The 20,508-nt window shown below is 44.2% G+C and overlaps 1 protein-coding gene across 1 annotated transcript in view; it reads left to right on the top strand.

Annotated features, from left to right (window-relative positions):
* The window catches only part of LOC126284044 (cytochrome P450 6k1-like), a 77,630-nt gene that overhangs the window by 44,917 nt on the left and 12,205 nt on the right, over nucleotides 1–20,508 (top strand). The window contains exons 4-6 of the mRNA XM_049982621.1: nucleotides 1,334–1,593; nucleotides 9,117–9,255; nucleotides 19,097–19,318. Of these exons, the coding sequence (XP_049838578.1) occupies nucleotides 1,334–1,593; nucleotides 9,117–9,255; nucleotides 19,097–19,318 (621 nt within the window). The remainder of the gene's footprint in view (nucleotides 1–1,333; nucleotides 1,594–9,116; nucleotides 9,256–19,096; nucleotides 19,319–20,508) is intronic.

Below are 20,508 nucleotides of genomic sequence, written 5' to 3'. Positions count from 1 at the left end.
GCTCATTTCCAGAATACTTTCAAAAAAATTTAGTCTCCCATACGCCTTCCCTAATAACGATTTCACATGCACACCACATTTCATATAGCTTCATAGTATTACTCACGAATAATTATACGACGTGACGTTTTTAGATTAGTTTTAGTTATGTCATGTTCCGTAGATTATTTTCTCGATTATTTCATCGATATAAGTCAGATTAAAGGATGTATATACACACATGAATAGTGCTAATATTGATATTACTGAAGTTTTTAGTTCTACAAATGCAACTGCATTTAGAGGTACAATTTTTTTTGTATGGGGTAGAAGGAGTTGTCCAACAGAAATGTTTTTAAGCTAGATTTAAAACTTGATCTGCTACCTCCTAGACATTTTATGTTGTTGGGTAAATGATCAAAGATTTTTGTTGTTCAATATGTACTCCTTTTTGAGCAACTAACAGCTTCAATAACGGATAGGGAAGATCATTTTTCCCTCCAGTGTTGTACATATGAGCCCCACTGTTCTTCGCGAATTGAGATGGATTAATTGTAACAAATTTCATTAGCAAATATATGTACTCTGATGGTGCAGTTAAAATACCTAACTCCTCTAAAAGGTGCCTACATGACGTCCTTGGGTGAACGCCACTAATTACTCTCATTGCTCTCTTTTGTGCAACCAATACTTTATGTCTAAGTGGTGAGTTACCCCAGAAAATTGTTCAGTAGGACATTATTGAATGGAAATATGCAAAGTACTTTAGGAGGCTGATCTGTTTATTACCAAGACTAGCGATTCTACGAAGAGCGAAAGAAGTTGAACTTAGTTGTTTGAGAAGCTCATTAATATGCTTCTTCTAGTTCAAGTTGTCATCAGTGTGAAAACCCAATAATTTGGAGAAATCTACCCTGTTAACTGAGCCCTGTTCATATGCTACTTCAATTGTCGGTATGACTCTATTATTCGGTGTACAGACTGGATATAGTGAGTTTTTTTTCAAAATTAGGGGAGAGTCTATTTCCTGAGAACCACTTAATATTTCTTTGAAAGACATACTTAACAATATCTTCAGCTACTTTTTGTGCAATGAGATTTATTATACGACTCGTGTCATCTGTAAAAAATGCTAGTTACGCTTGCTGAAAGTTAAGTGGGAAGTCATGCACATGAATAAGGAACAGCAGAGGACCTAAAATTGAACCCTGTGGGACTTTCTTTGTGATAATTTCCCATTCACTAGAATTTACCAATCTACCAACATTACATGTGCTATTCAGCACAACTTTTTGCTTTCTGTTCATTATGTATGATTAACTAAGCGCTCAAGACATTCACCACATCATTTCAGGTGAGGCCATTGACTTGTGGCAGTTGATGACTCGGTACACGGCCCATGTGCTGTGTACGATAGTGCTGGGGGCGGACGCCGGCTCCATGTCGGAGGCCAAATCGCCGGTGAGAGAACACATCATGAACCTCACACGCAAAGACGTGCTGGCTCAGCTGTCCCTCGCCATCAGTCTCCTGGCTCCACAACTCTTCAAGCTCTTTCCCTTGACGTTCACTTCCGAGAGAGAAGAGACCCTTCTCTACTTCTCCGCCGTCCAGGTACGAAAGCCTGCGATAGCTGAGAAAGCTAAAATGTTTTGTCTGTAATGAACACAGATATGAATTTGACTGGAACACACTCTCGAAAATTCTGCAATTATCCGTAATTAAGTGTACGCACCAAAAGGTTGGCTACGTCTTATGCTGCGTTCGCAATGGCACCTACAACGGTCGTCAGATTTCGTCGCCAGAAGTCGCCCGATAACATCAGACAACAGCTTGGTTACTGTGTGTCCGATCTCATTCGTCAGTTTTTAGCAAGATCGAGCAGGTTAGGTTAAGTTAGAATCAAGTCTATGTATGAAGTAGGTTAGATTTTAACGTTTACAGTGGGATGGATACCAGAACGCCTCTGCGCCTGGAGACGAGAGCTACAATGCCCCTTTTGCTATTAAAAAGGTGCCGAATGAGTTATATCTGCCTTGAAAAGAGCGTTTCGAATATCGAACACTCTGTCTTCAGTTATTGGAATTACCAGACAAGTTTTATGAAACAACCACGTATTACGAAAATATGTAGGTTCACTAAGGATCTGTCCAAAACACATTATTCAGAGTATGGTTTATTTTGCTACAGTGGCAACTTCGGTGTATAAAGCTTTTGCCAATAAGGGTATGGTTTATTTTGCTACAGTGGCAACTTCGGTGTATAAAGCTTTTGCCAATAAGGATATTGTCATATGACGGTTAATTTACGTGATGAAAGTTGATGTTTCTATTATATGATGAATGATAAAATATGTGTTTGAATAAGCAAACATTATTTAATTAATGAAAAGTAGATTAGTGGTTTCATAGCAGCTCACTTTATTCTAAAAACGATTTTATTTTAATGCACTACTGACAGTAAGTATATTTAGATAGTCAGATTCTAGTGCTGGAAACTTAACGACTCTTTGAACACTTGTCCAGTGGATTTGAGAAAGGGCGTAACAAGCCTTCTGGGAGCTCTATTATTTCGGATCCAACGTTGCTTTTAATAAATAAAGTCAACTATATTACAGTGTGTTTTAGGGTACTTTCCCAAAGTATAGCTCCAGAATTAGATATCGAATAAATAAAAAAAATCGTAGTATTTGGCATACAAGAGTGAAAATATTAGCTTTTAAATTAGTATTTAGAGGATGGTAAAGAACATCCAACATATCACACAAAAACTTTGAAATTGTGGTTTTCAGAACGCACTGTAGACCTAATCATTGAAAGGACGTAATCGCCAGAGGTCAAATGTCAAACTGTCACATCCAGCTTTACTTGAGCCAGAATTGCATCTTTAATGTCAGTATAGTTTTTTTAGCACAGCTCAAATCACACCTCTAGGTAAGCACCAAAAACCTATTTTGCTGAATTTATTTGAAGTTGTGCAGACATATGTCTGTTAACATTCAATGACTGTCATTCAGTATACGTGTGAAATACAAACACTGGTCTGGACTAAGGTGCTCTGAACACCAAAAGCACTGTATAGCGGAAAAGCATTCCTGCGCCATATTCGCAAATCATGTCATAGAAAACAATAACCAGCCTACTGGCATAAAAGCAGTAACGGTTATCTGTAGACAGCTAATGTCCGCCTACACAATCCCAAGAGATCCTCTACAGTAACTTTAATCATAAGATACACCATTCTTTTTACTCGAACAAATTATTTTTCGATCTTATAATGTACACATAAAATTTCTGATAAAGATTTTGCCTACTTGTGTTTTCCAATAAACCTGCGATCTCAGTCCATAGATTCCGAGCTATACCCCGATTACGATATTTTTCATTCTCAAGACGCCACAAATTCCTCCTTTGACTAACTTACCAGGTTCCCACAGTCCACGTTTCGTGTCGAGTCGGCAATTATGACCGAAAAAAAACTGATTTGAATTTCACCGACTGTCGTCCAAAATCTGTTCAGTCGGGCGATGAGATCGGCTACATTGTGACCGCGCACGTAGTGGCGTATTGACTTGTAAAGATCGGCTGTGTTCGGACGACATCAGTGGCCGGGAGAATACACGAATATCGGTGCCACTCAGGCCGCAGCCAAACACAGAAACCAGAGTGCAGGTCGAGTGACGTGAGGTGGAGGCAGTAATTGAGAATAGAGTTAGACATATTGTTGGATGTAAGGTACGCCAGTTATGCCATAAACCGTTTTTTCCAAATTCACAACCATGTTTCAGCACCTCTGTACCATCATCAGTGGGTTTCTGTTTTATTTAATCTGTAATGCGAATATTTTTACTAAATAATAACAAAATTACGGGAATATTTAGTTCAATGAACAATTTGCTTCTTTTAGTTAATACCTTTACAGTCAGTTTGCATGATTTTTCAGGACCACTTGTGTATTATTTACTATAGGTAGCTTGACATCTGCAACCAAACGATGTTGATGAGAAATTTTGTTGGGAGTTAACCTATCATTCTATGCTTTAAATGTAATTTAGTTTATCGCGACATTTCGGGCCTATATTGGTTTTATTTACGTTTTTGTGCGGCAAGCCCATTTTTCTCAGCGTCCTGATTAGGTGTTGTGAAGCACACGTAAATATAATGCATATTTTCAGAAATATGGTCGTAAAAGCACTTTGCACTTCACCAAAACACACTCTGTAATCGTGGTTGTTTTGTGTCCCAGCCCAGTCAGGACCTAACATACAACAATTTTAATTGAAAACACGGTAAGCACAAGGAGCTGCAAATTGAAATGAGTGAGGCATTCACACATCAAAAAAAGTTTTGCATCACACCGGTTCGCTGAACTGCTGAAGATAGACGTTGACTGTGGGTATTGTATCACAGACACAGTCCCTTTCACTGTTCGGAGATGTCACTAAACCCGCCCAAAAATGTGAACAACGATACATGAGCAGCGCCTATTAGACGGAGGGGGTCCGACAGCCGATCAGATCCAGACACTCCATCAGGAAGGAGGTACACGGCTCATGTTGTCTGTAGTTCAACCATGCCTAGACAGTCAATACCGCCGTTTGATCGCACCTACATTGTTACTTTGTACCAGGAAGGGTTCTCAACAAGGGAAGTGTCCAGGCGTCTCTGAGTGAACCAAAGCGATGTTGTTCGGACATGGAGGAGGTACAGAGAGACAGGAACTTTCGATGACATACCTCACAGGCCGTCCAAGGGCTACTACTGCAGTGGATGACCGCTCCCGACGCATTATGGCTCGGGGAAAACCTGATAGCAACGCCACCATGTTGAATAATCCTTCTCGTGCAGCCACAGGACGTCGTGTTACGACTCAAACTGTGCGTAATAGGCTGCATGATGCCCAACTTCACTGCCGACGGCCGTGGTGAGGTCCACCTTTGCAACCACGACTCCATGTTGCGCGGTACAAATGGTCCCAACAACATGCCGAATGAACCGCTCAGGGTTGACATCACGTTCTCTCACCGATGTGTGTCGCAAATGCCTTCAATCACACAATCGTCGGAGAATTGTTTGGAGGCAACCTGGTCACACTGAACACCTTAGACACACTGTCCATCAAGTGCAGCAAGGATTACTGGTGTTTTGGGGTGGCATTCTGTGGGGCCGACGTACGCCGCTGGTGGTCATGGAAGGCGTCGTAACGGCTGTACTATACGTGAAAGCCATCCTCCGACCGATAGCGCAACCATATCGGCAGCATATTGGCGAGGCACTCGTTTTAATGGGCGACAATTCGCGCCCCCATAGTGCACATCTTGTGAATGACTTCCTTAAGGATAACGACTTCGCTCGACTAGAGAGGCCAGCATGTTCCAGACATGAACCCTACTGAACATGCCTGGGATAGATTGAAAAGGGCTGTTTATGGACGACGTGACCCACCAACCACTCTGAGGGATCTACGCCAAATGCCGTTGAGGAGTAGAACTATCTGGACCAACAGTGCCTTGATGAACTAGTGGATAGTATGCCACAACGAATACAGACATGCATCAATGCAAGAGGACGTGCTACGGGGCATTAGTGGTATCGGTGTGTGTAGCTATCTGGACCACCACCTCTGAAGATCTCGCTATATCGTGGTACAATATGCAATGTGTGGTTTTCATGAGCAATGAAACGGGCGGAAATGATGTTTATGTTGATCTCTATTCCAATTTTCTGTACTGGTTCCGGAACCCTCGGAACCGAGGTGATGCAAAACTTTTTTTAATGTGTGTAGTTGTAACACTGTTTTTCATCCTGAACATTGAACAAGCAATAAAAGAAACTCATGTCCAATTTGGAAATGGAATTTAAGTTGAAAGAGAATAAAAAATTATTTTTTCAACAGTGAATTTGTAATTCTATCAGAAACAGCAAAACAACTGTAAGACTAGTTGAAGCGATCGGATAGTGTCTTGAAAAGGGGTTAGTAAATTAGTATCAACAAAAACAAATCAAAAGTAACTGAGTATTGTCGAGTTAAATCAGTTAATATTGATGGCATTAGATTAGGACATAAGACACGAGAAGAAGTTGATAAAATTTGCTATTTGGACAGGAAAACAACTGGCGATGGCAGAAGTGGAGAGGGTATAAAAGGCAGTTGGAAGTTCCAACGTTTCTGACAAAGAGAAGCGTATTATCACGTAAAATAAATTTAGGTATTAGGAAGTCTTTTCTGAAAATACACTGCTTGCCAGAAAGGTGAAGCATCCAGAAGACACGTCGGATGTCGACGTAATTTCCTGCGCTTACACTTCATCTGTGTTTATGTAAATGATTAGCGTTGCAGTTCTCTGTGTCGGGTAGAACGCCCACCAGACAGCATTAGTGTTACTCACGCTTACGTTTTTACCGGGCCTGGTAGGGTATTTAAGGGGCGCGAACAGGGTCGTATGTTGAGCGATCACTTTGAAGAGCACTGAGATGCCAAGTACTCGAAAGAGACGGCGTTATCAGCATCTGATAGAGTTTTAAAGAGTTCTCGTTATAGATCTTCATTTGTCCAGCTGGCCGAATCACCTAACATTCAGGTCTGTGGGGCAGTCGGAAATGACGGTGACACTCTGTTAAGTGCAGTCCGGTTTTTGTATAAGGTGTAGATAGCATTTCGCTACCTGCGTGCTATCGTTAATAACTCCAGTATTTCAAAGAGTGTACGCCAGTCAACATTTTCAAAAGTTTTTCTGAATCTACAAGTGCTATAAATGTGTGTTCTCCTTTCTCAACCTACCTTGTAAGACGCAGGTTAAGAATTGGTTCGCTTATTCAGATATTTCTTCCGAACCAATAGGTTGGTCGATTTACACTAGTCGTCCCATCTTACTTGAGATATTTCGTGTTAGCATTTTGCAATCATGTTTTAATTGTTCCATTTCTACATATGTTTCCCGTTACTGTTTGTAATCATCCCTTATTAACTTGATGGTACCGTGATGTTCACACCTATCAATAACTGTGTTCTTTAGAATTGGGATTATTACAGTTTTCTTGAAATCTGACATAATTCGTCTGTCTCATATACCCTACATACCAGGTGGATTACTTACGTTCCAATGTGTGAAGCTTAATAGTTAGGAGGTAATGTTGTCTGCTCCAGAAATCATTTACGTTTCTCAATGCTGTGTCATACTCTTCTCGCAGTATTACATCATCCGTCGTACCTTCATCTATTTCCCTTCCCCTATACATTCCTGCTTTCCCATTTTGCGCTTCCTGTCAATCTCATTTTCAGATCTTTGTATTCGTTTTTGATAATTCATTTGCTATGTTTTTGTATTTTCTCCTTTCATCAATAAAATTTTATATCTCTTGTGTTATTCAAGTAACCTTACTAGGCAATTTCTTTGTTCCAATATCGTATGCCTTGAGAGTGGATAACTGAGAATAGGGTGCGTTCACAGACGTATAGATAATTTTTCTCTCGCTCAGTACGCCAAAGGAATACTCAGTACCCCAAAGGAATACAGCTAAAACTCGCTAATTTTAGTAAGAAGTTCCCTCCGCCGTGATTTATGCACTGACGTACAAAGTATGTCTGCAGAAGCTTAACAGCAGTTGTTTTTGCCACACACGTAATTTCTAGTCCACTAATAGTTCAGTGGCTTCAACAATTTCCCTCACTGCTTTATACTCGAGCCTTTTCCAAATGAAGTGTTTGTAAGTCTTCTTTTTTTTAAAAAAATATTTGTTTTCCACATGTATGAGGTGCATTCAAGTTCTAAGGCCTCCAATTTTTTTTTTCTGATTAACTACTCACTTGAAATCGATGAAACTGGCGTTACTTCTCGACGTAATCGCCCTGCAGACGTACACATTTTTACAACGCTGACGCCATGATTCCATGGCAGCGGTGAAGGTTTCTTTAGGAGTCTGTTTTGACCACTGGAAAATCGCTGAGGCAATAGCAACATGGCTGGTGAATGTGAGGCCACGGCGAGTGTCTTTCATTGTTGGAAAAAGCCAAAAGTCACTAGGAGCCAAGTCAGGTGAGTAGGGAGCATGAGGAATCACTTCAAAGTTGTTATCACGAAGAAACTGTTGCGTAACCTTAGCTCGATGTGCGGGTGCGTTGTCTTGGTGAAACAGCACACGTGCAGCCCTTCCCGGACGTTTTTGTTGCAGTGCAGGAAGGAATTTGTTTTCAAAACATTTTCGTAGGATGCACCTGTTACCGTAGTGCCCTTTGGAACGCAATGGGTAAGGATTACGCCCTCGCTGTCCCAGAACATGGACACCATCATTTTTTCAGCACTGGCGGTTACCCGAAATTTTTTTGGTGGCGGTGAACCTGTGTGCTTCCATTGAGCTGACTGGCGCTTTGTTTCTGGATTGAAAAATGGCATCCACGTCTCATCCATTGCCACAACCGACGAAAAGAAAGTCTCATTCATGCTGTCGTTGTGCGTCAACATTGCTTGGCAACATGCCACACGGGCAGCCATGTGGTCGTCCGTCAGCATTCGTGGCACCCACCACCTGGATGACACTTTATTCGCATTTTCACGTCGTCATGCAGGATTATGTGCACAGAACCCACAGAAATGCCAACTCTGAAGGCGATCTGTTCAACAGTCACTCGGCGATCCCCCAAAACAATTCTCCCCACTTTCTCTATCATGTCGTCAGACCGGCTTGTCTGTTTGTTTCGGTTTGTTGTCACACGATGTTCTGCCTTCATTAAACTGTCGCACCCACGAAAGCACTTTCGACACATCCATAACTCCATCACCACATGACTCCTTCAACTGTCGATGAGTTTCAATTGGTTTCACACTACGGAAATTCAGAAAACGAATGATTGCACGCTGTTCAAGTAAGCAAAACGTCGCCATTTTAAGTATTTAAAACAGTTCTCATTCTCGCCGCTGGCGGTAAAATTTCATCTGCCGTACGGTGCTGCCATCTCTGGAACGCATTGACAATGAACGCTGCCTCATTTTAAAACAATGCGCATTTTCTCTTTCCAGACAGGAGAAAAAAAATCGGAGGCCTTAGAACTTGAATGCACCTCGTATTTAACTTTTGTGGAGACTTTTATACCTGAAGTACTCCTTCAGACTGCACGATGTAAAATGACACTTTTTGCAGATGATGAACGAGCGGAAGCACAAAGGGATAGTCCGTGCAGACATAGTGGACACGCTGATGCAGCTGCGGACGTCAGCAAATAAGAAACACTCCAAAAGCGGCGCGGCCAGGAAGTCGTCAGCCGGTACAAATCATTTTGGTATGATCCTTCACTGTCTCCATTCCTCAGTTCTAGACATGCTCTCACCTTCACACCAGAACTACACTACTGCATTTCTATGCTCCTGCCTCACTCAATCATTCGTTAATCGTGTGCGATAGATCCCATCAGAAAACAGGACTTTCTCGTATCTGGTAGGAGCGAATGCTATAAAAATAAAGAGTGGCAGCGCTTGTAAACTAATCTTGTACTCTGTAATAACAGTTAGTAGTCAGCTACTGCACAGGGTATTACTTCACATCTCATTAATCATATTCCATGGACCCCACGGAGAGTGGTCCCTGGGACGCGGAGAGAAGTCAAGGATGTAGAGTGTATTTAATTTAATTAAAATGCAATAGTGTAAACTTACTATACAGTACTGTGTTGCAGTACCAGTTCTAATTGTAAATTAACATAGCACGCTAAATGTAAGACACTGGCGAAGATACTCTTCAATGGAACAGAAGAAGATGTCCAACAAAAATTTCAGCCTTAAACTCCACTAAATTATCTACATGACATTTATGTGATCTGGTAGGTTACTGAATAGTTGTGTATCGATGTTTCTGACTCCTTTCTGAACTAATGTTAAGTCGTTGAAGGCATTGTACAGCTTTATTTTGGTCCTAGTATTACCTTCATGTTTTTCACTATTTTTTGTGAAAAGAGAAGAATTGGTAAGGACAAAGGTTATCAAAAATATTTATACTATAAAATAGTTATTTCTAGAAGTGTCTGCAGGATGTTCTTGAATGAAAATCAGATATAGTTCTTGTAATATGCTTCTATTTCCTGTAAATACTATTCTTGTAACTTGAATTACCACGGAAAATGATCCGATAAATTGTTAATGAATAGAAGTATGCAGAATAAACCAGTTTCTTCGATTTTAAATCACCTCTAGCAGTAATAATGCAAAGAATTTCATTAATTTTACGTAGTGGGCCTTATAATTGAGTGATATTTACGTAGTCCCAAAACCTAACTTTTTTACTTCTTGAATTTAATTATTTGAGAAACTTTTATAGCTTGTTGAAATGTTCGAAAGAACAGACACCACTCATAAATAACTAAATAGGGCCGGACGGTCATTAAGATCACTTCACTGCGGATGCACTCTCTCTCCTGAACTCTTCCGGGAATGCAGCGACAGCCGGCCGCTGTGGATGAGCGGTTCTTGGCGCTTCAGTCCGGAACCGCGCGACTGCTACGGTCGCAGGTTTAAATCCTGCCTCGGGCATGGATGTGTGTCATGTCCTCAGATTAGTTAGGTTTAAGTAGTTCTAAGTTCTAGGGGACTGATGACCTCAGATGTTAAGTCCCATAGTGCTCAGAGCCATTGGAATGCAGCGACATGTGGCGAGCAAGGAGTGTGATAGAAGATATACGTTATGTACGTTAAGTAGTCTCCCACAAGATGGGAATCTGGGTCATACAGAGAGCGTGCTCGGTTAGTTGAAGTCGTTTTTAAGTCTGAGTTCGGCAGTGGTGAGGCGAGGTCTTGTCTGCGTCTCACTTGTTCTGATACTTGCGAGCGGCTACTCTTTATGTCTGCATTCACCGACCGTCATGGCGTTTTCCTATCGCCAAGCCACGATTAAATCAACTTTTCCTTTGCATCACCAACGACCAGAAGCAGATGAATTAGTATGGTGTATTCGGTACGATACGCCTCTCCTGCCGCAAGATCTTCTGGGGATGTACAGGGTGGCGCACGATATGTGTAACCATTTTGTTTTTGAATATAAACTTTATTGTCAATACAATCTGGAAGGAACATATACTACAATGAAGAGCCGTCCATGAAGATTTGTTCTAACTCAGCACATGCTCAATATGTCCACCATTTCGTTTCCTAATTTCCTTCAAACGAACACTGAAGTTAGTGATTACCCTACGGCACATGTCTTCCGTAATTTCACTGCAAGCTTGAAGAATAAGTCTTCTGAGCTCCATTAAATCAGGTGGACGTTTCGGGAACATTTTTTCCTTTAGGTACCACCAAAGGAAGAAGTCACATGGATTGAGGTCTGGACTATTGGGGGGGGGGGGGGGGGCAATTTTGTCCGTCAATGAAGCGACCTGGAGACCTGAGTGAAGTGATCCACATGTCGAAATGCTCGTGTAAAAACTCCAACACAGTGTTTGCGGTATGTGGCCTTGCTCCACCTTGCATGAACCACAGCATGTTGAAGGGCAAGACAGTAACAAGAAGCTGTGGAATGAAGTTATGGCGAAGCATGCTCAAATAACGATCGCTCTTTACAGTTTCTTCAAAGAAAAAGGGTCCAATAGGTCCGCGACTGGAAATTGCCGCCCACGCTGTAATCCTCGGAGCATAATGTTGCCATTCATGAACCACTTGTGGGTTTTCAGTGGCCTAAAAGCGTACATTTTGTTTGTTAACCACACCGTCTAAATGAAAATACGCCTCGTCTGAAAACCACACGTTGTTGAGAGCTTCTTCTCTATCCTCCACCCACTGAGCAAACAGTAGTCTCTGATGCTTGTGTTCTGCAGTGAGCTTCTGTGCACACGTCATCCTGTATGGGTACATATGGAGGTCACTTTTAAGAATGCGTTGAACGGAGCGTCTGGATATTCCGTTGCACTGCTGCCTTTCTACACGATTGCCCGGGACTTCTCTGCACAGCAAACCGTACCGCTTCAATATTGTCCGGCGAACAAATAGGCCTTGGCCGAGGTCGCTTCGCTTCCAATGCTGTTCCTTCCTGTACAAATTTATCGTACAACCTGTGGATGGTCTTCTTGCAAGGGACCCAGCGTGTGTTAAACTGTTGTCGAAAACGCCTCTGAGTCACAACAAGGCTTTTCGTTTCATGAAAAAAGTAATACTGTTGCCGATCGTTGCTGTGTCATCAGTCTTCCATTGCTATCCATTGCTGCTTACTAGTCTCCTATCGGCAGTATCGTGAATTACACGTCATTTCGTAACTCATTTGTTTTTCGAAGTTCTGCTGGTACCGCTGTAGAGATCCCAGCGGGATACCTAATGTGCGTCGTAAATTGTGAAAGAAACAATTGGTAAGACGTTTCGTGCGCCACCCTGTATTTTTGCATCCTTCGTGCCACCAAGGTTTTGGCTACCGAACGTTGAGGTTTTTAGAACTCCCGTTTGAGGTGCTGTTGGACGTCATGAAGGCCGCCTTGCAACGTTGTCAGTCACGTTGCTGAAGCGTGGAAGGGGTTTGATGCCTACTGTGTCCTCAATGGTGGCTGTCAGAAAAAAACTAAACCGAGGGAACACGTGCCATCTTCCTTGGTTCCTGCCGCCTGCAGGGCTGCCGTCATGTACAATGACCAGCCGCTCACTTGTTCAGACTGTGGTCAGGAAGGCCACGTCCGCTATGAATGTCTCCGACTTAGACTGGTCCAGACGCCGCTCGGAGGTGTACTTCTCCCTGCGGCGCCCACCTCTATCTCACGTGCCTGCTGCTGCGCCCACTCTGAACCAGTCGGCACCTGTGTCGACTCCTCTCGACGTTACGATGGACGTTTTACCTGTCTCTTTACATTGCCGCCGGAGGCAGTACCAACGGTCTAACGCCGTCAGCAACAACAAGACATTTGTCCCGACTCCAAGGTTGCTGATCGTGGAGCTGTACTGACCTTTGCTTTTCTGCCGCGCGGCCGCATGCGGGACGACAGCTGTCCGCCATCCGGTTTGGAACATGTTAGAAAGCAAATGTTTCCCCGAGGAAACGGAACAGACATTGACGTACCCCTTCTGATGACTTCCTCCATCGGATGCGTGCAAAGGATGAAGGCCCTTCTAAAGATTGATGCGCTGTCCTTAAACGTCCTGGTACCGGACGACGCGATGTCTCTTCCCGCCCCCGTCTCCAATCAGCGTAGATCTATGGACATATAAATTTCCCCTCCTACATCTGGTGCACTTGCCCTCCTTTCTGCGTCTTATGCTACCTATGAGCGCTCCTCTCACAGTGTTCCACTGAAACATCCCGGTGAGACGTCTGTTTCTTGCGCCAACGACGTCATGTTGATGATGGACGTTCTGGAGGTATGCAGAACGATGGACCCTCTTCGATGGGGTCGGTTGTCCCCCCATGACTGTGAAGTACTCTTGAAACTTCTTTATTTAAATGAGTGTGTCTGTACTTAAATTGCTGAATGACTGAGAAGATGAAACTTCTACGTTATTTGATTCTGTAACAGCAGAGTAAAACTGAAGGTACTGAGCCTACTTTCTCTTTACTTTTTCTTATCATGTCAACACTTACCCACGATATTCTAGAGCAACGCAATCAGACTGCTCAAAAAAATTAAGAATGGCCCTGACTGAAAAGAAATCTTAACAATAAGCTATACATTTCATTAAGCACTTACCACACAAAAATCTTCATTACGCGACCTAGGTGCAATACAGCGAGCGTCAATACTGCCAGCTAAATAAAAGATCCTAACTACTAAAACCACTAACTACTAATAGGCATGTGGTTAGCAAAGGAGAGATTTTTTTGCAAGCCAAATAATGTAAGGTGACATCCAGTTCAAACATGAATATAAATCGTCATTGACATCCACTACAAAGCAATATAATCATGAATAATTTTCAATCTCTAAGTCGGATACTTCTAGATCGTTAGCCTACGCTAAGACTTCAGACCTCTACCCTCCATCAGTGCTAACTTCTCACATTTAGCATCCATCACTGCTGGCTGTTCATCTCCAACTGCCCAACAGTACTTCCATTACTGCTGGAGACTAACTTCCAACTGTCCGGCACTACTGGCCATTAACTTCAAACAACGAGTCCAACCAGCCACAGAGTCTCTTACAAATAAAGCGCAGTCAGAAATCCAATGCAAAACTTACAATCATTCACGGGGATCTAACAGGGAGCTCCCTGTGCTTCCTCCATGTTTGCATCTCCTCTCCTCCAGGCGTTAGTAGATTTTCAAATTTATCACATAGCCAAGCGTGGTCACTGACAATACCATTCGCGCGCGCCGTAGACTGGCATTACTCCATGAAATGCTGTATGCTGTGGACGTTGACGTTTCCATGCTCCAGGAGGTGCATGTTGCAACCTTATATGCTCCCCATGGTTTTAAGGCACATGCCTCCCATACTTCCCCTATATTATGGATTTTTGGGAGCATGTTCATGTGATAGCCTGCACTTCACTTCCAGTTGCCTCGGTCGTTTTTATACACTCCGGGAAATTGAAATAAGAACACTGTGAATTCATTGTCCCAGGAAGGGGAAACTTTATTGACACATTCCTGGGGTCAGATTCATCACATGATCACACTGACAGAACCACAGGCACATAGACACAGGCAACAAAGCATGCACAATGTCGGCACTAGTACAGTGTATATCCACCTTTCGCAGCAATGAAGGCTGCTATTCTCCCATGGAGACGATCCTAGAGACGCTGGATGTAGTCCTGTGGAACGGCTTGCCATGCCATTTCCACCTGGCGCCTCAGTTGGACCAGCGTTCGTGCTGTATGTGCAGACCGCGTGAGACGACGCTTCATCCAGTCCCAAACATGCTCAATTGGGGGACAGATCCGGAGATCTTGCTGGCCAGGGTAGTTGACTTACACCTTCTAGAGCACGTTGGGTGGCACGGGATACATGCGGACGTGCATTGTCCTGTTGGAACAGCAAGTTCCCTTGCCGGTCTAGGAATGGTAGAAAGATGGGTTCGATGACGGTTTGGATGTACCTGCACTATTCAGTGTCCCCTCGACGATCACCAGAGGTGTACGGCCAGTGTAGGAGATCGCTCCCCACACCATGATGCCGGGTGTTGGCCCTGTGTGCCTCGGTCGTATGCAGTCCTGATTGTGGCGCTCACCTGCACGGCGCCAAACACGCATACGACCATCATTGGCACCAAGGCAGAAGCGATTCTCATCGCTGAAGACGACACGTCTCCATTCGTCCCTCTATTCACGCCTGTCGCGACACCACTGGAGGCGGGTTGCACGATTTGGGGCGTGAGCGGAAGACAGCCTAACGGTGTGCGGGACCGTAGCCCAGCTTCATGGAGACGGTTGCGAATGGTCCTCGCCGATACCCCAGGAGCAACAGTGTCCCTAATTTGCTGGGAAATGGCGGTGCGGTCCCCTACGGCACTGCGTAGGATCCTACGGTCTTGGCGTACATCCGTGCGTCGCTGCGGTCCGGTCCCAGGTCGACGGGCACGTGCACCTTCCGCTGACCACTGGCGACAACATCGATGTACTGTGGAGACCTCACGCCCCACGTGTTGAGCAATTCGGCGGTACGTCCACCCGGCCTCCCGCATGCCCACTATACGCCCTCGCTCAAAGTCTGTCAACTGCACATACGGTTCACGTCCACGCTGTCGCGGCATGCTACCAGTGTTAAAGACCGCGATGGAGCTCCGTATGCCACGGCAAACTGGCTGACACTGACGGCGGCGGTGCACAAATGCTGCGCAGCTAGCGCCATTCGACGGCCAACACCGCGGTTCCTGGTGTGTCCGCTGTGCCGTGCGTGTGATCATTGCTTGTACAGCCCTCTCGCAGTGTCCGGAGCAAGTATGGTGGGTCTGACACACCCGTGTCAATGTGTTCTTTTTTCCATTTCCAGGAGTGTATTTCCTGCGGTACTGTTGGGGGATGCAGGCTGTTGAAGTCCGGCCCGCTGCATTCTCTGACCACGGCGCGGATATCTCTGCTGTCAGTCTCTGCCGTCAAAGAGTGTTGCTCGGCCTTGGGCCATGGAAACTGAACACGATCCATCTTACTTCAATAGACTACTGGCACCTTATCGATACCACATAGACAGCTTGTCGCCGACGCCGTAACGCATATCAATCTCATCTGTCATGATGGGTCCGCTGCGCAAAGCCTGCCCTCTGCAAGGCGTTGATGGGTTACGAAAGCGAAGTCATGGAATGGCCGCGACAAATCCAGTATTCTACTTCACCATTCTTAGGGAATGTATTATGATGCCATATTCGGCAGAGCATGAGGCGATGGTGAATCATGCCAGCCACAGCTCACTGTCCACTCTTGATTTCACCTTGAAGGAGATGTGGTCAGGGCGTACACACGTGATGGGGTAGTACATGAGGGCCGTCTATGTATCAAATGATAGCGGAATGGCGCCACCGTCAGAGGACTTCGATTAATGTTCTTACGACTGATGATTGGCTACTCAACATAATATAGGGTCTGCCCCCCACGCACATTACGTTAATCTGTACTCTGCACAACTTCACCACCCTGCCAACATTACTGTGGTCCCCCAACACTCCTTTGGCTCGGTTCGTTTGTATGCAACAATGGTTCTGCTTACCGACATCATGAAGGGTGAAGTCAACGATGCTATGCAGGCGGGTTAACGAATTATTAACGTGGCCCTGATGGTCACCGCCTAGAGTTTTATTGGACGTCTCGTGCCCCACTGACTCCGATGTGAACGGAAATTTGTAGGGACCTTACGTCGCCTATAGTGCAGATTCCCAGATGGTTTCCTCGACATTCCCATCCACAAGCCTCAAGGAACATCACGTGTATGCCATTACCGCCCCTTGACGTTACTCAACAGTGACACAAAGATCTTTACTTGGCTGTTGGCTGCACAGCTTAAACGAATGGCCTGGTACATGCTTTCTGCTGATCAAACCTCCCTAGAAGGTGCCAATAATATCTACACTACCCTTTGTCGCTATCGAGACATAATCACTCTTGCTCATACTCATTCTGTGCCTGGACGTTTGTCCGTTCTTGACTTCAGCCAGGTGTTCTGATCTATCACAGCTATCTGGAAGGAATGCTCTCCAATACGGGATACATTGGTACCACTGTCGACGCCGTAATGCGCTTCCTTTGCGGAGCAACTTCCCATGTACTGTACAATAGCAGTCTCACTCCTCTCATCTTGATCCGTCGTCAGTTTGTCGAAGCTACCCGCTCTCGTTACTATTGTATACTTTTGCCATGAAACGGTTGCTCTGCAGCGTCTGTCAACGACGGTCTTCTTGGATGTCTCTCAGTGGCCAGCTGCACTGCTTTTTCTGACGATCTCGTTCTCGTTCTTCGTAGCGGTGCTGAGGTCAGCGAGTCAATGCCATGGGTCACCACCTAAAGCAAAGCTTCTGGTAGCTGGCTTAACGTTCACAAATCGAGCGCTATGCACATGGAGGTGTGGTCTCGAGTTGCAACCCCTGCCCAGTTTGTCCCCCACCCCTCCCTTAGGCGCCAGGAAAGTTCCTTTCGAGAAAAAAAAGAGTGGCTAAGACGAGTAAAATGGGAAATCCGGATTTGTGCCCCAATCCGACACAAATTTTCACTTGTTGCCACTGAATTCATTTCAGTGCCAAATTGCGGCCGATGTAAGAGCTTATTTCATTTCATCACGTATATGTATGGCTGGGGGATCAAGAGTGGTGTCTATTGTTTTGGACATGTCCGAAAGAACGGACATTATTCATAAACGAAAGGAGAAAACCTGAGAAAACACATGCAAATTATGGTTAACCATGAGTCCTTACTTGAAATAGAAGAAGATTCTCAACCAGCTCTTAAGCCAAGTAGAATGGAGCAGCCTCATAGGAACAGTTAGGGCTAAGCCGGTACAAAAGTAAAATAGAATGAAAAGAGTCCTACTGCTTACTAACAGTAATAGAATATTGAAAATTCTAAAAAACAAATGCTCATATGATGTTAATGGAATTTCAGACAGAATTCTGTAAAGTTGTTCTAACTTAATAATGTAGTGTCCTTACTGGTATATGTAATGCGTTACCAGCACAAGGAACTTTACTATGCAGATTAAAATACGCATTTGTTAAACGTTTTCATAAGGAAGGAGACAAGAAAGGCTTAAATAATTATCGTCCACTTTCATTACTGACGTCTTTTCCAAAATATTGGAAAAGGTGATGAATTCAAGAGCTGTCTTTCATATAAGCAGAAACAATTTACTTAACACAGCACAGTTTGGGTGCTAGAAGGGCTGCTCTACTGAGAATGCTATTTATGTACATTCACACATTAAATAATAAAATATCGCAAGTTCGTATTTTTTTAACTTTCGAAAGTGTTTGGTTGCAGCATGTATGATGATACTCTCTTAGAAAATCTTAAATTTTTCGTAACTGATGACTTTACACATAACTAGTTACTGAAAACACAATACAAAAAGGTGTGCTGCTCAGTTAAACAGCGTTTGAAGGAGAGGATATTTTAGTAACTGGAGAAATTATAGGAGTCCCCCCAAGTTTCAATTTTTGGACTAGCCCTTTCCTTACATATGTGAATGACCTTCCATTTCCGACTCATGAAGCAGAATTAGTACTTTTTTCGGGGGATACTGGTGTTATAATAAAGCACTTTAGACAGAAAGCAACAAAAGGAACTGTTGGTGATGTCTTTCACAGAATTATTGAATTTTTCACTGAAAATGACCTCATCCTAAATTTTGTAGCTGGAGCGCACGTGTTCAGACACAATCAGCAACCGATGCAAAACACTGCACCCTTCACCACGGGTCGCTTCTGCGTTCCACCCACTTTAATGAGGCAATGACTACTTCTTCAGTCTCACTACCATTTAGGTAGCAACCGCATGACGGACGAATGTCTCCAGACACCAGAACAGCTACATCCTGGCGGCAGCTAGTAATCACGGAACAGTCTCTCAGACTCATCGTGTATAGGTGTTATTACACATAGCTTTCAGTCCGACCCTCAATTCCGTTGTCGTTTTCAATTTGGAAAGTTGCTTTTAAAGAAATTATGCAATATACAGTACCAATAATTCCCTTGTTCTTTGGTTTACGTCTCCTATGACAGCACTTCACATTTTCAGAAATGGATGACGAGACAATAGTTGGCAACATCATCGCTTTCCTGATTGGTGGGCTTGACACGTCTGTTTCGACCATGACGTACGCTCTCTACCAGCTTGCCGTCCACCAGCAAATACAAGACAGGGTCCGCCTGGACATCCGTGAGGCCATCTTTCGCCACGGCGGCGAGTTTACATATCAGGCACTGGGAGCCATGAACCAGCTCGACTACGTTATCGACGGTGAGTCACTTTATCTTTTTCTTTTTAATTCACCAGATTCTGAGGTGCCATGTTGGTCCATGATACTGAGTCATTACTTAGCTCACAGACAGCTGATAATAAAACATTTGGAAAGTTAAGGGAAACTATAAAAACGAAAATATACACGATTAGATTTATATTAACAGGTACTGCACTGAAGAACCAAAGAAACTGATACCGTGCCTAATATCGTTTAGGGCTCCAGCGAGCACACAGAAGCAACTCAACAAGACGTGACATGGACTCGACTAATGTCTGAAGTAGTGCTGGAGGAAACTGACACCATCAATCCTGCAGGGCTGTCCATAAACCATTAAGAGGTCTCTTCTGAACAGAACGTTGCAAGACATCCCAGACACGTTCAATAATGTTCATGTCTGGGGAGCTTGGTGGCCAGAAGAAGTCTTTAAACCCAGAAGAGTGTTCCTGTAGACACTGTGGCAATTCTGGACGTGCGCTGTGTCACACTGTCCTGTTCGAATGGCCCAAGTCCGTCGGAATGCGCAATAGACATGAATGGATGCAGGTGATCCGACAGGATGCTTCCGTACGTGTTACCTGTCAGACTGTCACTCCAACTGCATATGCCCCACACTATTACGGAGCCTTCGCCAGCTTCAACAGTCCCCTGTTGACATGCAGGGTCCATGGATTCATGAGGTCGTCTCCATACCCGTACATGTCCATCCACTCGACACAATTTGAAACGAGACTCGTCCAATCAGGAAACATGTTTCTAGTTATCAACAATGCAATGTCGATGTTGACGATCCCAGGCGAGGCGTACAGCTTTGTGTCGTGCAGTCATCAAGGGTGTACGAGTGGGCCTTCGGCGCCGGAAGGCTATATCGATGATGTTTCGCTGAATGGTCCGCACGTTGACACGTGTTGATAGCCCAGCATTGAAATCTGCAGCAATTTGAGGAAGGGTTGCACTTCTGTCACGCTGAACGATTCTCTTCAGTCGTCGTTGGTCCCGTTGTTCAAAAACATGGGTCAAATGGCTCTGAGCAGTATGGGACTTAACATCTGTGGTCATCAGTCCCCCAGAACTTAGAACTACTTAAACCTAACTAACCTAAGAACATCCTACACATCCATGCCTGAGGCAGGATTCGAACCTGCGACCGTAGCGGTCACGCGGTTCCAGACTGAAGCGCCTAGAACCA

This window comes from Schistocerca gregaria, chromosome 8 (assembly GCF_023897955.1).
Source record: "Schistocerca gregaria isolate iqSchGreg1 chromosome 8, iqSchGreg1.2, whole genome shotgun sequence".
NCBI classification, from domain to species: domain Eukaryota; kingdom Metazoa; phylum Arthropoda; class Insecta; order Orthoptera; family Acrididae; genus Schistocerca; species Schistocerca gregaria.
The sequence above is the reverse complement of the archived record's forward strand: the minus strand, read 5'-3'. Positions and strand labels throughout refer to the sequence as shown.